Source organism: Pseudophryne corroboree, chromosome 5, assembly GCF_028390025.1.
Source record: "Pseudophryne corroboree isolate aPseCor3 chromosome 5, aPseCor3.hap2, whole genome shotgun sequence".
In the NCBI taxonomy this organism is placed as follows: Eukaryota; Metazoa; Chordata; class Amphibia; order Anura; family Myobatrachidae; genus Pseudophryne; species Pseudophryne corroboree.
This window is the reverse complement of record NC_086448.1, coordinates 560,767,675-560,789,074: the sequence shown is the minus strand read 5'-3', so window position 1 is coordinate 560,789,074 and position 21,400 is coordinate 560,767,675. Positions and strand designations below refer to the sequence as shown.

Genomic DNA, 21,400 nt, shown 5'->3' with positions numbered 1-21,400 from the left:
AGACCCCACTGTTCCACGAGGAGCTGAAAGACCTCCGGACTAAGGCTCCACTCTCCGGCGTGTACATCTGAGGAAGTTGCTTCCCAGTTAAGGACCCCTGGAATGAACACTGCCGATAGGGCTGGCAGATTGCGTTCCACCCAACGAAGAATCTTTGACACTTCCGTAATGGCTTTGCGGCTTCAGGTGCCGCCTTAATGATTTATGTACGCCATCGTGGTGGCGTTGTCCGACTGTACTTGAACAGGCCTGTTCTGTACCAGAGGCAGGGCCAGTGTCAAGGCATTGAACACTGCCAGCAATTCCAGAATATTTATTGGGATAGATTCCTCCCTGCTCCACCGACCCTGAGAGTGTTGCTGTAACACTGCGCCCCAATTCTGCAGACTGGTGTCCGTCGTCAGAAGGACCCAGTTGGAGATCCAGAATGGACGACCCCTGCTCAGTTGTTGATCCTGAAACCACCAAGTCAGTGACAGACTGGCCTCCAGAGTCAAGATATCATGCGAGATTCTGAGAGAATTAACCTCTGTAGAGGGCAGGAATGAAATGGAGCGTACTCCACCATGTCGAAAGCAGACACCAGGAGGCCTAGTACTTGCATCGTCGAGTATCAACACACGCGGGCAAGAGAGGAAGCATCTTATCTTGTCCTTAAGTTTCAGGATCTTTTCCGGAGACAAAAACAACCGCTGGTTGTGGGTGTTCAACAGTGCTCCCAGGTGCACCATGCTCTGAGCAGGGACCAGGGAAGATTTCTTCCGGTTGATGAGCCACCCGTGGGCTTGCAGGAATTGGCCAGTCAGTTCCAGATTACGGAGAACCTCTGGAGAAATCGCCAGGATCAACAAGTCATTGAGATGCGGAAGGATCCGATACCCCGACGGCGGAGTAGGGCCGTAATGACCTTGGTGAAAACTCAAGGAGCCGAGGTCAGACCAAACGGCAAGGCCTGGAATTGAAAATGTAGGTTGCCAATCGCAAACCGCAGGTATTGCTGATGTGACACTGCAGTAAGTATATGCAGGTAAGCATTCTGTATGTCCAGGGATACCATGTGGTCCTCAGGCTCCAAGGCTAGAACAATGGAGCGAAGAGTTTCCACACAGAATTTGGAGACTTTCACAAACTTGTTCAAAGACTTGAGGTTGAGAATGGGGCGAGAAGATCCATTCGGTTTCGGGACTAGGAACAGCGTTGAATAGTACCCCCTGCCTCTCTGAGCCAAAGACACCAGCACTACCACTCCTGTGTCCAGGAGGGATTGCACCACCAGATGGAGAGTCCTTGCTTTCACTGGATCTGAAGGGACGTTTCTTGAAAGAGATGGTGTATCCGTGAGTGACGACTTCCCTTATCCAGTGGTCTGTAGCCACACCTGAGCAAACCGTAGAAGTCGGCCTCCCAGCTTGGGATCCCGCAGAGGGAGGCCCGCCCCGTCGTGCAGCAAGCTTGTCTGTTTCAGCAGCAGGCTGACGGGCAGCCCAGGTACGTTTAGGTTTGGGCTTTGTGGATTTGGAAGTGCGAGCCTGTTTCGGGTATGCCTGACCCTTTGCTTTACCTGGAGGTCGAAAGGAACAGAAATGAAGTACTCTTAGCCTTCGGGACCGACGGAGTAGTACTAGGAAGACATGCAGTCGCTAAGTCAGCGACAATCTTGTTGAGATTTTCCCTAAAGAGAATGTTTCCCTTAAAAGGGATAACCTCCAAGGTCTTTTTCGAGTCCAGATCTACCGACCAGGACCACAACTAGAGGATCCGGCGAGCCAGAATAGATTTGGTAGACGCTTTGGCCGCTAGGATAACTGCATCTGATGCCACCTCCTGAATATGAGAGGCTGTAACAATGTATGAAAGACACGGTTTTGCATTATCAGGAAAATTAGACTGTAGTTCAGCTTCTACTTCCTGAACCCAGGCCTCTATAGCTTTAGCAACCCAAGAGGCCGCAATAGTAGGCCTATGCACAGCTCCAGGCAGAGTGTAAATGGACTTCAAGCAACCCTCCACACGTTTATCAGTCAGTTCCTACAGAGAGGTGACAGGCAGAGGAGATGACATCACCAGATGTGCGACTTGTGAGTGAGTCCACCGGCAGCAGTGTTTCCCAATTTTTGCTCAACTCTGCAGCGAGGGGATAACTAGCCAGAATTTTCTTCCTGGATATTCCCAGGATTCCTGACGTATGTCAACTAAATGGTCAGAATGTGGTAAAACTAACTTAGTAACCTTCTGATGTTTAAACTTATCTGGTTTCTTAGAGGTAGCTGGGGGTTCTTCATTATCAATTTGAAGAATCAGGCGTATAGCCTCCAAGAGGTCAGGCACATCCACTTGGGTCAGGGATTCCACATTAGAAGCATCTGCGTCAGTGGGATCAGTGTATGTGCCATCTTCTTCCGATGAAGTATCTAACATGAGTGGGCTGTAAGGGCCCACAGAGGACACTTTGGTCTTAGGCAGGCAAGGTTTAGGATTCTGCTTGTCCAAAAACGGATTTAATTGCTGTAACTGAGAGGACAAAGCATCTGCCCATGGTGGATTTACAGCAGGGACAATATGTAGCTGTAATGGCACAGGCGGTCCCATAGGGTGTGCAAGTCTAGTTACCAGTGTAGTCAGTAAATTAGAGAATGTAGCCCACAGTGGGTCAGTAGTTACACCCCGATGTAGGAAACTGACTAAGGGGTACACAGCCCCCAGCACCTGAACCCTCAGCTGCAATATTTTCCTCAGAAAGATCCAGGGAATGAACACTGCCAGATGCAGGGTCTGCCACCAAACCCTCACATTACATGAAAGCGTTACAGTAGGGTGGACTAGTACAATAAAAGCAGACAGAATACCTAACAAAAGTTCCGTTCGGTTAGTGTCACTACAAGCAGAGCACATACATGATTTAAGAGGTATATGGTGACTGTAAAACCCAGAAAATACACCCCCCCCCCCCAAAAAAAAAAAGTATATCCTGTGAAAACCACTATTATATGAAAACCCTGACGCACATAGCCCCCTTCAGGGTACGGAATATAGGGATAGCAGTAGATGTGAGATACACAGAATGGAAATCACAGCAGCTATTGACACAGTCACATGTACAATGCATAAATCACAGATAATAAAACTAGACTAGTAATACTGTAGTAACTACACTACACAAGTAAAGCTAATTAGGTATGCAGATATGGCAATGCACAGTAAACACTGGATGTATAGCACAGGGTACTTGTATTAAATAACCCTGCCAAAGTGCACTTGTTCTTAATACTGTCTAAAGACATGTAGACTACTTAAGTGTCCTGTAAATGCACAGCGCTGATTATGCAGGCGGCTTTACAGGGGAGGCATTGCCCAGCAGTCCCAGATCAGCACAGCTGCGTGTAATGGTGCCCAAACGCTGACAGGGAGTTAGCGAGAGATGCAGCTCCAGCAGTAAAAGACACCCAGTGGCTACAGGTCAGAGCCAGATCCCCTTGCTGGACTTCACCACTGCAGGCCTTAAAGAAACGGACTTATGCAAAAAGTGTCCACACCAGCACGCAAGGTTGGCGCCAGATTGCAGCAGGTCCTGCCTGGGGGACCTTCTTACCTTTCAGCAGCCACACGATCCCAGAGAGCAGAGGTGGTGTGTGATCTAAGAGAACCAGAGCCTCTGCTGTAGTTACCCAGCAGCCAGGGCACGGTAGTGTACAGCGCTGCTGGGAGGTGAGGGAGCCGCAGCATGATGTGTCACGACACATAGCACTTTGAAGTACTTATGCTGCAGCTCTGAAGTCTTCTTTCTTCACTTGAAAGCTCTTTTCAGGGCTGCCCAGGCTCCAACTTAAACTGTGCTTGGAGGCAGGATTATGGAGGAGGTGGCGCTGCTGTGCATCTTGGGTAAAGTCAAAGCTTTTAACCTGTTGGTGCCTCAGATCAAGTTCCAACTCTAGACCCCAATGTTATCCCTGTGGAACCCCAGTGTACCCCACTGCAGAAATTTACATTTTTATCACTGTTACGTTGCCTGGGCTTCTGTTTATGGACATTTGTCTATAATTTTACTCTCATAACAGAAACTTCTGCTTGTTTGTTATTTTTATGTTGATGTACTAGCAGACTGACCTAAGTGACATGAGGGAAGTAACCCATCCCAGCAAGACCCGATCCAGTATAGGAGAGAAACTAGGCCATAATTATCTGTTCTGGCAAGCTACTGTGTAGCAGTAGTTAAATCATATTATGCAAATAATAAGAATTTACTTACCGATAATTCTATTTCTCGTAGTCCGTAGTGGATGCTGGGGACTGTCAGGACCATGGGGATTAGCGGCTCCGCAGGAGACAGGGCACAAAAGTAAAAGCTTTAGGATCAGGTGGTGTGCACTGGCTCCTCCCCCTATGACCCTCCTCCAAGCCTCAGTTAGGATACTGTGCCCGGACGAGCGTACACAATAAGGAAGGATTTTGAATCCCGGGTAAGACTCATACCAGCCACACCAATCACACTGTACAACCTGTGATCTGAACCCAGTTAACAGCATGATAACAGCGGAGCCTCTGAAAAGATGGCTCACAACAATAATAACCCGATTTTTGTAACAATAACTATGTACAAGTATTGCAGACAATCCGCACTTGGGATGGGCGCCCAGCATCCACTACGGACTACGAGAAATAGAATTATCGGTAAGTAAATTCTTATTTTCTCTGACGTCCTAAGTGGATGCTGGGGACTCCGTCAGGACCATGGGGATTATACCAAAGCTCCCAAACGGGCGGGAGAGTGCAGATGACTCTGCAGCACCGAATGAGAGAACTCCAGGTCCTCCTCAGTCAGGGTGTGCCCCTGACCAAGTAGCTGCTCGGCAAAGTTGTAAAGCCGAGACCCCTCGGGCAGCCGCCCAAGATGAGCCCACCTTCCTTGTGGAATGGGCATTTACACAGCATGTGCAAGCTGAATTGTACTACACATCCAACTAGCAATCGTCTGCTTAGAAGCAAGAGCACCCAGTTTATTGGGTGCATACAGGATAACAGCAAGTCAGTTTTCCTGACTCCAGCCGTCCTGGAAACTATATTTTCAGGGCCCTGACAACATCTAGCAACTTGGAGTCCTCCAAGTCCCTAGTAGCCGCAGGTACCACAATAAACTGGTTCAGGTGAAACACTGACACCACCTTAGGGAGAAACTGGGGACGAGTCCGCAGCTCTGCCCTGTCCGAATGGACAATCAGATATGGGCTTTTGTGAGACAAAGCCACCAATTCTGACACTCGCCTGGCCGAGGCCAGGGCCAACAGCATGGTCACTTTCCATGTGAGATATTTCAAATCCACAGATTTGAGCGGTTTAAACCAATGTGATTTGAGGAATCCCAGAACTACGTTGAGATCCCACAGTGCCACTGGAGGCACAAAAGGGGGTTGTATATGCAGTACTCCCTTGACAAACTTCTGGACTTCAGGAACTGAAGCCAATTCTTTCTGGAAGAAAATTGACAGGGCCGAAATTTGAACCTTAATGGACCCCAATTTGAGGCCCATAGACACTCCTGTTTGCAGGAAATGCAGGAATCGACCGAGTTGAAATTTCTTCGTGGGGCCTTCCTGGCCTCACACCACGCAACATATTTTCGCCACATGTGGTGATAATGTTGTGCGGTCACCTCCTTCCTGGCTTTGACCAGGGTAGGAATGACCTCTTCCGGAATGCCTTTTTCCCTTAGGATCCGGCGTTCAACCGCCATGCCGTCAAACGCAGCTGCGGTAAGTCTTGGAACAGACATGGTACTTGCTGAAGCAAGTCCCTTCTTAGCGGCAGAGGCCATGAGTCCTCTGTGAGCATCTCTTGAAGTTCCGGGTACCAAGTCCTTCTTGGCCAATCCGGAGCCACGAGTATAGTTCTTACTCCTCTACGTCTTATAATTCTCAGTACCTTGGGTATGAGAAGCAGAGGAGGGAACACATACACTGACTGGTACACCCACGGTGTTACCAGAGCGTCCACAGCTATTGCCTGAGGGTCTCTTGACCTGGCGCAATACCTGTCCAGTTTTTTGTTCAGGCGGGACGCCATCATGTCCACCTTTGGTCTTTCCCAATGGTTCACAATCATGTGGAAGACTTCCCGATGAAATCCCCACTCTCCCGGGCGTCGGAATGAACACTGCTGACAGTGCTATCACCTGATTTTCCGCCCAGCGAAGAATCCTTGCAGTTTCTGCTATTGCCCTTCTGCTTCTTGTGCCGCCCTGTCTGTTTACGTGGGCGACTGCCGTGATGTTGTCCCACTGGATCAATACCGGCTGACCTTGAAGCAGAGGTCTTGCTAAGCTTAGAGCATTGTAACTTGCCCTTAGCTCCAGTATATTTATGTGGAGAGAATTCTCCAGACTTGATCACTCCCTGGAAATTTTTTCCGTGTGTGACTGCTCCCCAGCCTCTCAGGCTGGCATCCCTGGTCACCAGGACCCTTCCTGAATGCCGAATCTGCGGCCCATTAGTAGATGAGTACTTTGCAGCCACCGCAGAAGAAACACCCTTGTCCTTGGAGACAGGGTTATCCGCTGATGCATCTGAAGATGCGATCCGGACCATTTTTCCAGCAGATCCCACTGAAAAGTTCTTGCGTGAAAACTGCCGAATGGAATCGCTTCGTAAGAAGCCACCATTATTCCCAGGACCCTTGTGCAATGATGCACTGACACTTTTCCTGGTTTTAGGAGGTTCCTGACTAGCTCGGATAACTCCCTGGCTTTCTTCTCCGGGAGAAACACCCTTTTCTGGACTGTGTCCAGAATCATCCCTAGGAACAGCCGATGTGTCGTCGGAAACAACTGCGGTTTTGGAATATTTAGAATCCACCCGTGCTGTCGTAGAACTACTTGAGATAGTGCTACTCCGACCTCCAACTGTTCTCTGGACCTTGCTCTTATCAGGAGGTCGTCCATTTTCTTTGAAGAAGAATCATCATTTCGGCCATTACCTTGGTAAAGACCCGGGGTGCCGTGGACAATCCAAACGGCAGCGTCTGAAACTGATAGTGACAGTTCTGTACCACGAACCTGAGGTACCCTTGGTGAGAAGGGCAAATTGGGACATGGAGGTAAGTATCCCTGATGTCCCGGGACTTCCTGGTTCGCTATCACTGCTCTGAGTGACTCCATCTTGATTTGAACCTTTGTAAGTGTTCAAATATTTCAGATTTAGAATAGGTCTCACCGAGCCTTCTGGCTTCAGTACCACAACATAGTGTGGAATACCCCTTTCCTTGTTGTAGGAGGGGTACTTTGATTATCACCTGCTGGGAATACAGCTTGTGAATTGTTTCCAATACTGCCTCCCTGTCGGAGGGAGACGTTGGTAAAGCAGACTTCAGGAACCTGCGAGGGGGAAACGTCTCGACTTTCCAATCTGTACCCCTGGGATCCTACTTGTAGGATCCAGGGGTCCTGTACGGCCCCAGCGTCATGCTGAGAAACTTGGCAGAAGCGGTGGAGGCTTCTGTTCCTGGGAATGGGCTGCCTGCTGCAGTCTTCTTCCCTTTCCTCTATCCCTGGGCAGATATGACTCTTATGGGGACGAAAGGACTGAGGCTGAAAAGACGGTGTCTTTTTCTGCAGAGATGTGACTTAGGGTAAAAACGGTGGATTTTCCAGCAGTTGCCGTGGCCACCAGGTCCGATGGACCGACCCCAAATAACTCCTCCCCTTTATACGGCAATACTTCTTTGTGCCGTTTGGAATCTGCATCACCTGACCACTGTCGTGTCCATAAACATTTTCTGGTAGATATGGACATCGCACTTACTCTTGATGCCAGAGTGCAAATATCCCTCTGTGCATCTCGTATATATAGAAATGCATCCTTTAAATGCTCTATAGTCCATAAAATACTGTCCCTGTCAAGGGTATCAATATTTTTAGTCAGGGAATCCGACCAAGCCACCCCAGCTCTGCACATCCAGGCTGAGGCGATCGCTGGTCGCAGTATAACACCAGTATGTGTGTATATACTTCTTAGGATATTTTCCAGCCTCCTATCAGTTGGCTCCTTGAGGACGGCCCTATCTGGAGACGGTACCGCCACTTGTTTTGATAAGCGTGTGAGCACCTTATCCACCCTAAGGGGTGTTTCCCAACGCGCCCTAACTTCTGGCGGGAAAGGGTATACCGCCAATAATTTTCTATCGGGGGAAACCCACGCATCATCACACACTTCATTTAATTTATCTGATTCAGGAAAAACTACAGGTAGTTTTCACACCCCACATAATACCCTTTTTTGTGGTACTTGTAGTATCAGAAATATGTAACACCTCCTTCATTGCCCTTAACAAGTAACGTGTGGCCCTAAAGGAAAATACGTTTGTTTCTTCACCGTCGACACTGAAATCAGTGTCCGTGTCGACCGACTGAGGTAAATGGGCGTTTTAAAGCCCCTGACGGTGTTTGAGACGCCTGGACAGGTACTATTTTGTTTGCCGGCTGTCTGTTGACATTATCACGTAATTCCTTGAATAAGCCATCCATTCCGGTGTCAACTCCCTAGAGAGCGACATCACCATTACAGGCAATTGCTCCGCCTCCTCACCAACATCGTCCTCATACATGTCGACACACATGTACCGACACACAGCACACACACAGGGAATGCTCTGATAGAGGACAGGACCCCACTAGCCCTTTGGGGAGACAGAGGAAGAGTTTGACAGCACACACCAAAAACGCTATAATTATACAGGGACAACCTTTATATAAGTGTTTTTCCCTTATAGCATTTTAATATAAATAGTCATATCGCCAAATAAGTGCCCCCCCTCTCTGTTTTAACCCTGTTTCTGTAGTGCAGTGCAGGGGAGAGCCTGGGAGCCTTCCCACCAGCATTTCTGTGAGGGAAAATGGCGCTGTGTGCTGAGGAGAATAGGCCCCGCCCCCTTTTCGGTGGGCTTCTCCTCCCGTTTTTCGGAGACCTGGCAGGGGTTAAATACATCCATATAGCCCCCAGGGGCTATATGTGATGTATTTTTAGCCAGAATAAGGTACTATCATTGCTGCCCAGGGCGCCCCCCCCAGCGCCCTGCACCCTCAGTGACCGCTGCTATGAAGTGTGCTGACAACAATGGCGCACAGCTGCAGTGCTGTGCGCTACCTTATGAAGACTGAAAAGTCTTCTGCCGCCGGTTTCTGGACCTCTTCACTTTTCGGCATCTGCAAGGGGATCGGCGGCGCGGCTCCGGGACGAACCCCAGGGTGAGGCCTGTGTTCCGACTCCCTCTGGAGCTAATTGTGTCCAGTAGCCTAAGAAGCCAATCCATCCTGCACGCAGGTGAGTTCACTTCTCTCCCCTAAGTCCCTCGATGCAGTGAGCCTGTTGCCAGCAGGACTCACTGAAAATAAAAAACCTAACAAAACTTTTACTCTAAGCAGCTCTTTAGGAGAGCCACCTAGATTGCACCCTTCTCGGCCGGGCACAAAAATCTAACTGAGGCTTGGAGGAGGGTCATAGGGGGAGGAGCCAGTGCACACCACCTGATCCTAAAGCTTTTACTTTTGTGCCCTGTCTCCTGCGGAGCCGCTAATCCCCATGGTCCTGACGGAGTCCCCAGCATCCACTTAGGACGTCAGAGAAAAGTATGCAAGTCTGTATTTTAAACACACGAGTCCCTGTACTGCACTTTCAAACTGAAGTTTATTCAAACTATGTACAATTACCTTTTATCAAGGCTAGCGGATTAAAAAAAAACTATTTACAAGCATGAGAAAATACACAGTATTCGCAGTTAAGACAAGTGGCCAGCTGGAAGGCCAACATTTTAAGTACATCAATTCATATCCCAATGATTTGATATCAAAAGATCCAAGTTGCATTAAACAGGCTAAAGGCAACGTAATGGCAGTAACAGCCCATTAATGTACTAGGGCAGACATGAACCACTTCATGGCCACTTAAGTCAATGTCCCAAGTCAACGACTAAGCATCATCATCATCATGTCTTGGTAGATTAGACTGTAGCTCTTCAAAGTCTGCTTCATCTTCACACCTTGCTTCTTCTAAGTCTAGATTCTTCAAGTCTTCCAAACTTTCAGGTGCACTTCCTGTAAGTCTCTGCTTGAAGAAAACAAATGCAATTCATATTGATTACATAGAACTTAATTTTAGGGCAAGTGTAGAGCCAACCATGTCAAACCAAGAATTAGGGAAATTTAGCTTGGTCTCAAAAAATAGTAGGTACTCAATTACTACATGTTAGAGGCACCTGGTACTATTTAGATCAAAGTCAGGGATTTATCTAGTTCCCTCATGTTATCCAAGTTTGAGCAAAAGCCATATTCTGAATCCTCTGCAAAATCTTTAAACTCACCTCAATCAGATTAGCCATGTACTGCACATGTCCTGCCAGTTCCGTAAGCTCATCATTTTCCTGCTTCAGTCGTGCAATCTCCCCATCTCTGTGCTCAATTTCTTTATGCAACTGTAAGAATAAAAGTTTGACCCTTCACTATAAGACACCGCTTAAAAACTTGGAAAGCATCAGTACCATCCAGCAGCTGTCCTATTACATAGCTCTGAACAAGTTTAATGCCGCTATGGGTGCCACAATTGTCACATCCCAGTTTAAGAATGCCACAGAACTCCAGAACCTTATTACATGTACTTTAAAGAGCCATTTGCAAGTTACTCAGTTTTTTCTGGACCAAGAAAGCTTCTGACAATGCATTAAGGGCTATATAATATACAGCATCAAAATAGGAGAGTCCTGTATGTTGAAGACCTGCAAGTCTTCCACAATATCTATGTACAGATAGTTACCTTTTCATTTTCCTGTAGAACCTTATAGAGAGCTTTTCTCCTCTCTTCTGCCAGCTCCTTCCAGTACTGGTAAGTTGGATTTTCTACATACAAAAGAAACCAGATACAAAAGGTGTCAATTCCAAATATGCCAAGAGAACAAAAGCCAACAGTACTGTTGAATATAAGGTAGCCAAGACTTACCTCTCACCATAAGATCATATGCTTCATTTGAACACCCTTTATTTTCCCTTAGTTCAGGGTCAACAGCAACTTCTACCTTTGCCTTCTTTGATATGATCTGGTCATTCCAGATTTTTCTTTTTGTGGAATTCTTGGTGTTCTATTGATAAAAAATATGCTCAGTGTATAAAATGTGAACATGAATAAGTAATTCCGTAGTTGGAGTTACTTTAAATGTGGAACTTTTAATTCTACGGTTACGTATTAAATCCCAGTCACCCTAATTTTGTGTTAAAAGCGGAATAAAAAAAAAAATAAGAATTTACTTACCGATAATTCTATTTCTCGGAGTCCGTAGTGGATGCTGGGGTTCCTGAAAGGACCATGGGGAATAGCGGCTCCGCAGGAGACAGGGCACAAAAGTAAAGCTTTCCGATCAGGTGGTGTGCACTGGCTCCTCCCCCTATGACCCTCCTCCAAGCCAGTTAGGTACTGTGCCCGGACGAGCGTACACAATAAGGGAGGAATTTTGAATCCCGGGTAAGACTCATACCAGTCACACCAATCACACCGTACAACTTGTGATCTAAACCCAGTTAACAGTATGATAACAGCGGAGCCTCTGAAAAGATGGCTCACAACAATAATAACCCGATTTTTGTAACTATGTACAAGTACTGCAGATAATCCGCACTTGGGATGGGCGCCCAGCATCCACTACGGACTCCGAGAAATAGAATTATCGGTAAGTAAATTCTTATTTTCTCTATCGTCCTAGTGGATGCTGGGGTTCCTGAAAGGACCATGGGGATTATACCAAAGCTCCCAAACGGGCGGGAGAGTGCGGATGACTCTGCAGCACCGAATGAGAGAACTCCAGGTCCTCCTTAGCCAGGGTATCAAATTTGTAGAATTTAGCAAACGTGTTTGCCCCTGACCAAGTAGCTGCTCGGCAAAGTTGTAAAGCCGAGACCCCTCGGGCAGCCGCCCAAGATGAGCCCACCTTCCTTGTGGAATGGGCCTTTACATATTTTGGCTGTGGCAGGCCTGCCACAGAATGTGCAAGCTGAATTGTATTACACATCCAACTAGCAATAGTATGCTTAGAAGCAAGAGCACCCAGTTTGTTGGGTGCATACAGGATAACAGCAAGTCAGTTTTCCTGACTCCAGCCGTCCTGGAACATATTTTCAGGGCCCTGACAACATCTAGCAACTTGGAGTCCTCCAAGTCCCTAGTAGGTGCAAGGCACCACCATAAGCTGGTTCAGGTGAAACACTGACACCACCTTAGGGAGAGAACTGGGGACGAGTCCGCAGCTCTGCCCTGTCCGAATGGACAAACAGATATGGGCTTTTTTGAGAAAAAAAACGCCAATTTGACACTCGCCTGGTCCAGGCCAGGGCCAAGAGCATGGTCACTTTTCATGGGAGATGCTTCAAATCCACAGATTTGACTGGTTGTAAACCAATGTGATTTGAGGAATCCCAGAACTACGTTGAGATCCCACAGAGCCACTGGAGGCACAAAAGGGGGTTGTATATGCAATACTCCCTTGACAAATTTCTAGACTTCAGGAACTGAAGCCAATTCTTTCTGGAAGAAAATCGACAGGGCCGAAATTTTAACCTCAATGGACCCCAATTTGAGGCCCATAGACACTCCTGTTTGCAGGAAATGCAGGAAACGACAGAGTTGAAATTTCTTTGTGGGGCCTTCCTGGCCTCACACCACGCAACATATTTTCGCCACATTTGGTGATAATGTTGTGCGGTCACCTCCTTTCTGGCTTTGACCAGGGTAGGAATGACCTCTTCCGGAATGCCTTTTTCCCTTAGGATCCGGCTTTCCACCGCCATGCCGACAAACGCAGCTGCGGTAAGTCTTGGAACAGACATGGTACTTGCTGAAGCAAGTCCCTTCTTAGCGGCAGAGGCCATAAGACCTCTGTAAGCATCTCTTGAAGTTCCGGGTACCAAGTCCTTCTTGGCCAATCCGGAGCCATGAGTATAGTTCTTACTCCTCTACGTCTTATAATTCTCAGCACCTTAGGTATGAGAAGCAGAGGAGGGAACACATACACCGACTGGTACACCCACGGTGTTACCAGAACGTCCACAGCTATTGCCTGAGGGTCTCTTGACCTGGCGCAATACCTGTCCCGTTTTTTGTTCAGACGGGACGCCATCATGTCCACCTTTGGTATTTCCCAACGGTTTACAATCATGTGGAAAAAACTTCCCGATGAAGTTTCCACTCTCCCGGGTGGAGGTCGTGCCTGCTGAGGAAGTCTGCTTCCCAGTTTCCATTCCCGGGATGAAACACTGCTGACAGTGCTATCACATGATTTTCCGCCCAGCGAAAAGTCCTTGCAGTTTTTGCCATTGCCCTCCTGCTTCTTGTGTCGCCCTGTCTGTTTACGTGGGCGACTGCCGTGATGTTTTTCCCACTGGATCAATACCGGCTGACCTTGAAGCAGAGGTCTTGCTAAGCTTAGAGCATTATAAATTTACCCTTAGCTCCAGTATATTTATGTGGAGAAAAGTCTCCAGACTTGATCACACTCCCTGGAAATTTTTTCCTTGTGTGACTGCTCCCCAGCCTCTCGGGCTGGGCTCCGTGGTCACCAGCATCCAATCCTGAATGCCGAATCTGCGGCCCTCTAGAAGATGAGCACTCTATAACCACCACAGGAGAGACACCCTTGTCCTTGGATATAGGGTTATCCGCTGATGCATCTGAAGATGCGATCCGGACCATTTGTCCAGCAGATCCCACTGAAAAGTTCTTGCGTGAAATCTGCCGAATGGAATTGCTTCGTAGGAAGCCACCATTTTTACCAGGACCCTTGTGCAATGATGCACTGTTTTTAGGAGGTTCCTGACTAGCTCGGATAACTCCCTGGCTTTCTCTTCCGGGAGAAACACCTTTTTCTGGACTGTGTCCAGAATCATCCCTAGGCACAGCAGACGTGTCGTCGGGATCAGCTGCGATTTTGGAATATTTAGAATCCACCCGTGCTGTTGTAGCAGTATCCGAGATAGTGCTACTCCGACCTCCAACTGTTCCCTGGACTATGCCCTTATCAGGAGATCGTCCAAGTAAGGGATAATTAAGACGCCTTTTCTTCGAAGAAGAATCATTTCGGCCATTACCTTGGTAAAGACCCGGGGTGCCGTGGACAATCCAAACGGCAGCGTCTGAAACTGATAGTGACAGTTCTGCACCACGAACCTGAGGTACCCTTAGTGAGAAGGGCAAATTTGGGACACAGAGGTAAGCATCCCTGATGTCCCGGGACACTATATAGTCCCCTTCTTCCTGGTTCGTTATCACTGCTCTGAGTGACTCCATCTTGATTTGAACCTTTGTAAGTGTTCAAAAAAAAATTTTTAGAATAAGTCTCACCTAGCCTTCTGGCTTCAGTACCACAATATAGTGTGGAAAAATACCCCTTTTCTTGTAGTAGGAGGGGTAATTTAATTATCACCTGCTGGGAATACAGCTTGTGAATTTTTTCCCATACTGCCTCCTTGTCGGAGGGAGACTTGGTAAAGCAGACTTCAGGAGCCTGCGAAGGGGAAACGTCTCGACATTCCAATCTGTACCCCCGGGATACTACTTGTAGGATCCAGGGGTCCTGTACGGTCTCAGCGCCATGCTGAGAACTTGTCAGAAGCGGTGGAACGCTTCTGTTCCTGGGAATGGGCTGCCTGCTGCAGTCTTCTTCCCTTTCCTCTATCCCTGGGCAGATATGATCTTATAGGGACGAGAGGACTGAGGCTGAAAAGACGGTGTCTTTTTCTGCAGAGATGTGACTTAGGGTAAAAAAACGGTGGATTTTCCAGCAGTTGCCGTGGCCACCAGGTCCGATGGACCGACCCCAAATAACTCCTCCCCTCTTATACGGCAATACACCTTTGTGCCGTTTGGAATCTGCATCACCTGACCACTGTCGTGTCCATAACATCTTCTGGCAGTTATGGACATCGCATTTACTCATGATGCCAGAGTGCAAATATCCCTCTGTGCATCTCGCATATATAGAAATGCATCCTTTAAATGCTCTATAGTCAATAAAATACTGTCCCTGTCAAGGGTATCAATATTTTTAGTCAGGGAATCCGACCAAGCCACCCCAGCTCTGCACATCCAGGCTGAGGCGATCGCTGGTCGCAGTATAACACCAGTATGTGTGTATATACTTTTTATGATATTTTCCAGCCTCCTGTCAGCTGGTCCTTGAGGACGGCCCTATCTATAGACGGTACCGCCACTTGTTTTGATAAGCGTGTGAGCGCCTTATCCACCTTAAGGGGTGTTTCCCAACACGCCCTAACTTCTGGCGGGAAAGGGTATACCGCCCATAATTTTCTATCGGGGGGAACCCACGCATCATCACACACTTTATTTAATTTATCTGATTCAGGAAAAACTATGGTAGTTTTTTCACATCCCACATAATACCCTCTTTTGTGGTACTTGTAGTATCAGAAATATGTAACACCTCCTTCATTGCCTTTAACGTGTGGCCCTAATAAGGAATACGTTTGTTTATTCACCGTCGACACTGGATTCAGTGTCCCTGTCTGTGTCGACCGACTAAAGTAAACGGGCGTTTTAAAACCCCTGACGGTGTTTTTGAGACGTCTGGACCGGTACTAATTGTTTGTCGGCCGTCTCATGTCGTCAACCGACCTTGCAGCGTGTTGACATTATCACGTAATTTCCTAAATAAGCCATCCATTCCGGTGTCGACTCCCTAGAGAGTGACATCACCATTACAGGCAATTGCTCCGCCTCCTCACCAACATCGTCCCCCTACATGTCGACACACACGTACCGACACAGCACACACACAGGGAATGCTCTGATAGAGGACAGGACCCACTAGCCCTTTGGAGAGACAGAGGGAGAGTTTGCCAGCACACACCAAAAACGCTATAATTATATAGGGACAACCTTATATAAGTGTTTTCCCTTATAGCATCTTAATATATAAGCATATCGCCAAATTAGTGCCCCCCCTCTCTGTTTTAACCCTGTTTCTGTAGTGCAGTGCAGGGGAGAGCCTGGGAGCCTTCCCTCCAGCCTTTCTGTGAGGGAAAATGGCGCTGTGTGCTGAGGATAGGCCCCGCCCCTTTTTCGGCGGCCTCGTCTCCCGCTCTTAACGGATTCTGGCAGGGGTTAAATATCTCCATATAGCCTCCGGAGGCTATATGTGAGGTATTTTTAGCCAAAATAGGTATTCATTTGCCTCCCAGGGCGCCCCCCTCCCAGCGCCCTGCACCCTCAGTGACTGCCGTGTGAAGTGTGCTGAGAGGAAAATGGCGCACAGCTGCAGTGCTGTGCGCTACCTTTAGAAGACTGAGGAGTCTTCTGCCGCCGATTCTGGACCTCTTCTTACTTCAGCATCTGCAAGGGGGCCGGCGGCAAGGCTCCGGTGACCATCCAGGCTGTACCTGTGATCGTCCCTCTGGAGCTGATGTCCAGTAGCCAAGAAGCCAATCCATCCTGCACGCAGGCGAGTTCACTTCTTCTCCCCTCTGTCCCTCGTTGCAGTGATCCTGTTGCCAGCAGGACTCACTGTAAAATAAAAAACCTAAGCTAAACTTTTCTAAGCAGCTCTTTAGGAGAGCCACCTAGATTGCACCCTTCTCGGCCGGGCACAAAAATCTAACTGGCTTGGAGGAGGGTCATAGGGGGAGGAGCCAGTGCACACCACCTGATCGGAAAGCTTTACTTTTGTGCCCTGTCTCCTGCGGAGCCGCTATTCCCCATGGTCCTTTCAGGAACCCCAGCATCCACTAGGACGATAGAGAAAAAAATTTAAGAAAGCAAAACCTGCTTTATGCAAGTTATACATGCAGTTACCACTTTAAATTTGACCTGCAAACAGATTAACACCATTAGCATTTGCACATACCTCTTTAGCCCGTCCAACAAGTTGACCTGTGGCAGAAGGTTGGATTACTTTAAGAGTCCCTCTTTGAGCAGTCTCAGTTTTGTCTGAGAGATAGTTCTACAATTGGAGCGGAAAAAAAAAAAAAAAGTGAATACAATTGTTTCTCCAACACAACTGTTGTGTCAGAGGCTCCCTTGAACCCAGACAATCCATTTACATTCAAATGTTTAATCAATGATTTTACAGTAGTGTAAACAAGGAGATTACATTCAATAGCCCGTTTTACTTTTTAGAACTGGCTATACTGCCACCTTGCTATAGCAAACAACCTGCAATAGCCACACAGGTTGGAGAGGTGTATCACTACAGTACCGTGAGAAAGTTACTGATTCACACTATATGTAACATGACAGGAGTTAAACTTTCCCACGGTCAGGTTTTCTGCTATTATCTCACTGTCAATCAATAGAACAAATGTTTAAGACTGTGGGAACCAGCATTGTTAAACACCTTGGGCATTACTGCAAGCCCTTTAAAGTTATGGATTATCACATTCTCAAATTGCAACACTTGACACCAGTGGCTCATATGACAAGTTACTGTACAACAAGACTTATCTCATGGGAAAATCTTACTTAAAACTAACATTCTGACTTGTCTTTTTGCTTGTTTAACCATTTGTAATCTAAGTCTGTAGAACAGATAACATAAGCACTGGTCAAATATACAGCAGGCAATATTTGCTCATACCCAAGTTACTACTTCTAATATTACTGCTGCAAGACAATGTAAACGTTTACCGCTTTAGGCACCTAGTCAAATACACTTTTTCAGGCACATAAGAAATCTAGTCAGATGTAACAACTGGCTATTATGTGCACAACAATACTGTGTTAGCAACCGTAATTAAATTGATCCCACTAATTAATATTTGTATTACATAAGTGAGATGTTAAACCACCTTTTCAGAGTTTAAAGCTGACCAACTTAATGGTACCTATGCAAATGCTGTTATACATTATCAGTTGGTTAACCCATGAGTTACATTAATACCCAACCTTATTAGCCCAGATGGCATTCAATTGCTTTTAGCACAGCTATAACTAATGAGCACACATCTGTGCAATTTAATGGTTGCTCCAATCAAGCATCCATTATTTCTGTAAAAGCCCATCTTTTGGGCACACAAATGGCATTTTCTGTCTAGCTCGCTGGTTTAGGCAGTGTAAAGCCACTTCATGCACATAAACCTAGCGAATTTCAGAACAAACAGCAGACTGAAATAATTTAATATCACCCCATCAATTTAGATTAACAATCAGGCAAGCCAACAATTGGGATTCCCTCAATGAGATAATCTTAAAATTTACTTTTCTAACATGGTTCTCATTCTACCGCAATATTACCTTGATTGACAGGGCAGACTTGCCAGCATCAGCTCTCAGTTTAAAGTTGGGATTCATGATACCTGCAGACACAAAGGAAAGAGACTGGTTACGATTAAACAATCTACAGCTCCATCTTATCCTGCTGCCGCTGCCATTATTCTCACAACACCTCTGCCCACCTGGCAGGCACTACACAGCCAGCGGCGTGGGCGTAGGGAACACGGGACATCACATGCACTGCGGGGACCGGACACAGGACACCCATCACCCGCAGGGAGTAAGCCTCCGAGCAGCGTATCACAGTAACAGCCAGCAGGGGGGAGCTCACACACAGGGAGACCTGGCCGGGGTCACACGGCGGCACTGCCAGCTCACCGACCCTACTCTCCGACCCCCTGGACGCACAGTAAGTGTCTTGCATCCGGCACCCTCACCAGTCATGAGGAGCAGCCACCTCCTTAAGCCGACTGGGCCAGAAACACACTCCCGGCCTGGGACCGCCAAAACCGAACTAGCCCCGGCGGGAGATGCTCCCGCCCGCAGCAGAAGGTACAGGCTCGGCATGGCGGGACGCACGGGGGCGGCACCAACCCCACCGCTCACAACACAGATGCGTGTGTGCAACGGCTCTCGCCAGCCACGGAGACAACCAGGCAACACCGGGAGCCATCGCGCCCAAACCGTAACCACACACAGGGCAGCGCCACTCACCTCTCCCGGCCGTTCTCTTCGTAACCACGTCCAGCACTATCAGACCGTCTACTGCTGCTGCTTCCCGCGCCCCGCCCGTCTTATAGTCAGCGTGCCGCGTCATGTGGCCCGCCCCGTCGGGTGACGTGTGCTTCTCTTCCCGCTTGGTATATCTTGTATCATCATCACGTCTCCTGTGTGACAGTAATAAATAAGGAAAATGTGCTCTGCCTGTTACTAATGCGGTGACGAGCAGCGGCAGTGTGTTTGCACCATAGCAAATGCGTAGAGCCGATTGTCTGGTTAAACTCGTTATCACATGCTTAGCACAGCACTGACCTGCATATATTATGCTTGCAGTGATCGGTCTAATGGTAACCGGACTCTGTCGACAGTGTCTAGGTCAGAGGTTCTCAAACTCGGTCCTCGGGGGCACACACAGTGCATGTTTTGCAAGTCTCCTCACAGAATCGCAAGTGAAATAATTAGCTCCACCTGTGGACCTTTTAAAATGTGTCAGTGAGTAATTAATACACCTGTGCACCTGCTGGGTTACCTGCAAAACATGCACTGTGTGTGCCCCCGAGGACCGAGTTTGAGAACCTCTGGTCTAGGTCATACTTGCCTACCTGACCCTCTCCATGAGGGAGAAAATGCTCTGTTCCTGGACTTTCCTGGTAATGTATGATTGCCATCACCTGTGGTGAGCTAGTTAATTGATAAGAAAGGTGTTTCACCACAGGTGATGGCAATCATATATTACCAGGAAAGTCCAGGAACAGAGCATTTTCTCCCTCATGGAGAGGGTCAGGTAGGCAAGTATGGTCTAGGTCGACACCTATTGGTCGACACATGAAATATGTTGACACGGCCATTAGGCAGTGGTGTAAGTAGAAAAAATGTCTTATAGATACTGTGTGCGTGCGCCCCAAAAATGGGTGTGGACAAATGCCACATGGTGTGTGGCCAATGAAAATGGGGGTGTGATACACATATGCGGGGGCCACATACACATATGACCCCAATAGTGCCAGATACACGTTGCCCCACAGTGCCAGATATATATTGCCCCAGAGTGCCAAATACACAAATGCCCCCACGGTGCCAGTTACACAAATACCCCAGTGTCATATATACATTGCCCCACAGTGCCAGATACACAAATGCCCCCACAGTGCCAGATACACAAATGCCCCACAGTGCCAGATATACATTGCCCCACAGTGCCAGATACACAAATGCCCCCACAGTGCCAGATACACAAATGCCCCACAGTGTCAGACACACAAATGCCCCAACAGTGCCAGATATACATTGCCCCGCAGTGCCAGATACACAAAAGTCCCCACAGTGCCAGATATACATTGGCCCACAGCAATGACGTGCGGTGAGGTCAGTGGCTGGGGAGGCACTGGCAGCTAACCCCCCCATAGAGGGAAGGAAAAAAAAAAAGTGTAGTCCCCTACACATCACTGAAACCAGCACCAGGCAGAACCAGCCAGGGGGGATAATGCCATAGCAGGGGAGACACTCATTGTGGACAGGGCCGTCTTTTCGTATGAGCTCAATGGGCTCTTACCTAAGGGCCCCAGGAGTCTAAGTGCCCTAGACTGGTAGCTGAGGGTCCCCTCTTTCCAGGGGTACCAGATTCTTGAAAATCGGCCTTGGGCAACCAGAGATATCTGACTTCGAAGCAGTGATCCCCATCCAAGACTGTTAATTGCTCTTCCCAGCCAGATATCTTGGGTTCTCTCTGACATATAGCTTTTCTGAGGGGACTCTCCAAAATATGGGACCCCTTCCCTTTCAGTGGACACTGGCAGCTTGACTCTACTGTGCCCAGAAACGGAGATATAAGCCTTCAAGCAGCTGGTCCCTGCTCCAGCTCCACACATCTGGTTTGCAGTTTTATATTTTCACCGGTAGATTTCTCTGCATCCTGAACTCTCATCCCCAAGTCCCCAGTACCTCCTGAAAGGTGGGACTCTAGTTTTTTATCACATACACCCCCTCCCCCCACCACCAACACCACCCTGGAAGTGGGGGGGGGGGGGCATTGATTCAGCCCAACGGGGCCCATTCATTCATCCCAATGCCTCTTCTACAGTTTAGTGTTCTCTCTCCCACCATCTGTGCAGTAAAGGAGTAATTAGCAGAAATTACTGCTCCAGGTCCTACATGCTGAGCGGAAGATAGAACACCCCCTACCGCCCATTGATAGCACCCCCCACACCTACCGCTGGAGGATGGGTAGGGAGCCCAGTGCATTGCTGTGCCCAGGGGCCTACACTGCTGTTAAGATGGCCCTGAGTGTGGGGTCCCCTTGCCATGACATTAAACGCCCCCCTCCCCCAAACCAGTCAGCCCAGGGCTGGAATTCCTCGGAAAGTAGGGCCACCAAAAAATAAAAATGGGGTCCCCCCTCCCGAGCAACATCCAGCACTGGGCTGATAGCCCAGTGC

General features: G+C 48.1%; 1 protein-coding gene across 2 annotated transcripts; it reads right to left on the bottom strand.

Moving 5' to 3' along the window:
- Positions 1-9,652: 9,652 nt before the first annotated feature.
- GMNN (geminin DNA replication inhibitor) lies at positions 9,653-19,077 on the bottom strand. 2 transcript variants are annotated; one of them, XM_063923275.1, is made up of 7 exons: positions 18,960-19,077; positions 18,267-18,328; positions 16,882-16,977; positions 10,977-11,115; positions 10,794-10,876; positions 10,345-10,455; positions 9,653-10,091 (listed from the first exon to the last, which is right to left on the bottom strand). In XM_063923275.1, the coding sequence occupies exons 1-7, from the start codon at positions 19,060-19,062 to the stop codon at positions 9,954-9,956; spliced, it is 732 nt and encodes a 243-aa protein (XP_063779345.1). In that variant the 5' UTR covers positions 19,063-19,077; the 3' UTR covers positions 9,653-9,953. The 2 variants fall into 2 exon arrangements, with proteins under 2 accessions (XP_063779345.1, XP_063779346.1); XM_063923276.1 differs by having other exon boundaries at positions 9,653-10,088.
- Between the last annotated feature and the right edge of the window lie 2,323 nt (positions 19,078-21,400).

Bases quoted from the DNA above. Each gene is read 5' to 3' on its own strand.
- GMNN (XM_063923275.1), bottom strand. From the start codon at position 19,062: ATGACGCGGCACGCTGACTATAAGACGGGCGGGGCGCGGGAAGCAGCA. The intron at 16,978-18,266 runs GTAATATTGCGG...CTCCAATTGTAG, and splicing joins AGTCTGCCCTGTCAATCAAG to AACTATCTCTCAGACAAAAC. The intron at 10,456-10,793 runs GTAACTATCTGT...TTATTCTTACAG, and splicing joins TTCTACAGGAAAATGAAAAG to TTGCATAAAGAAATTGAGCA.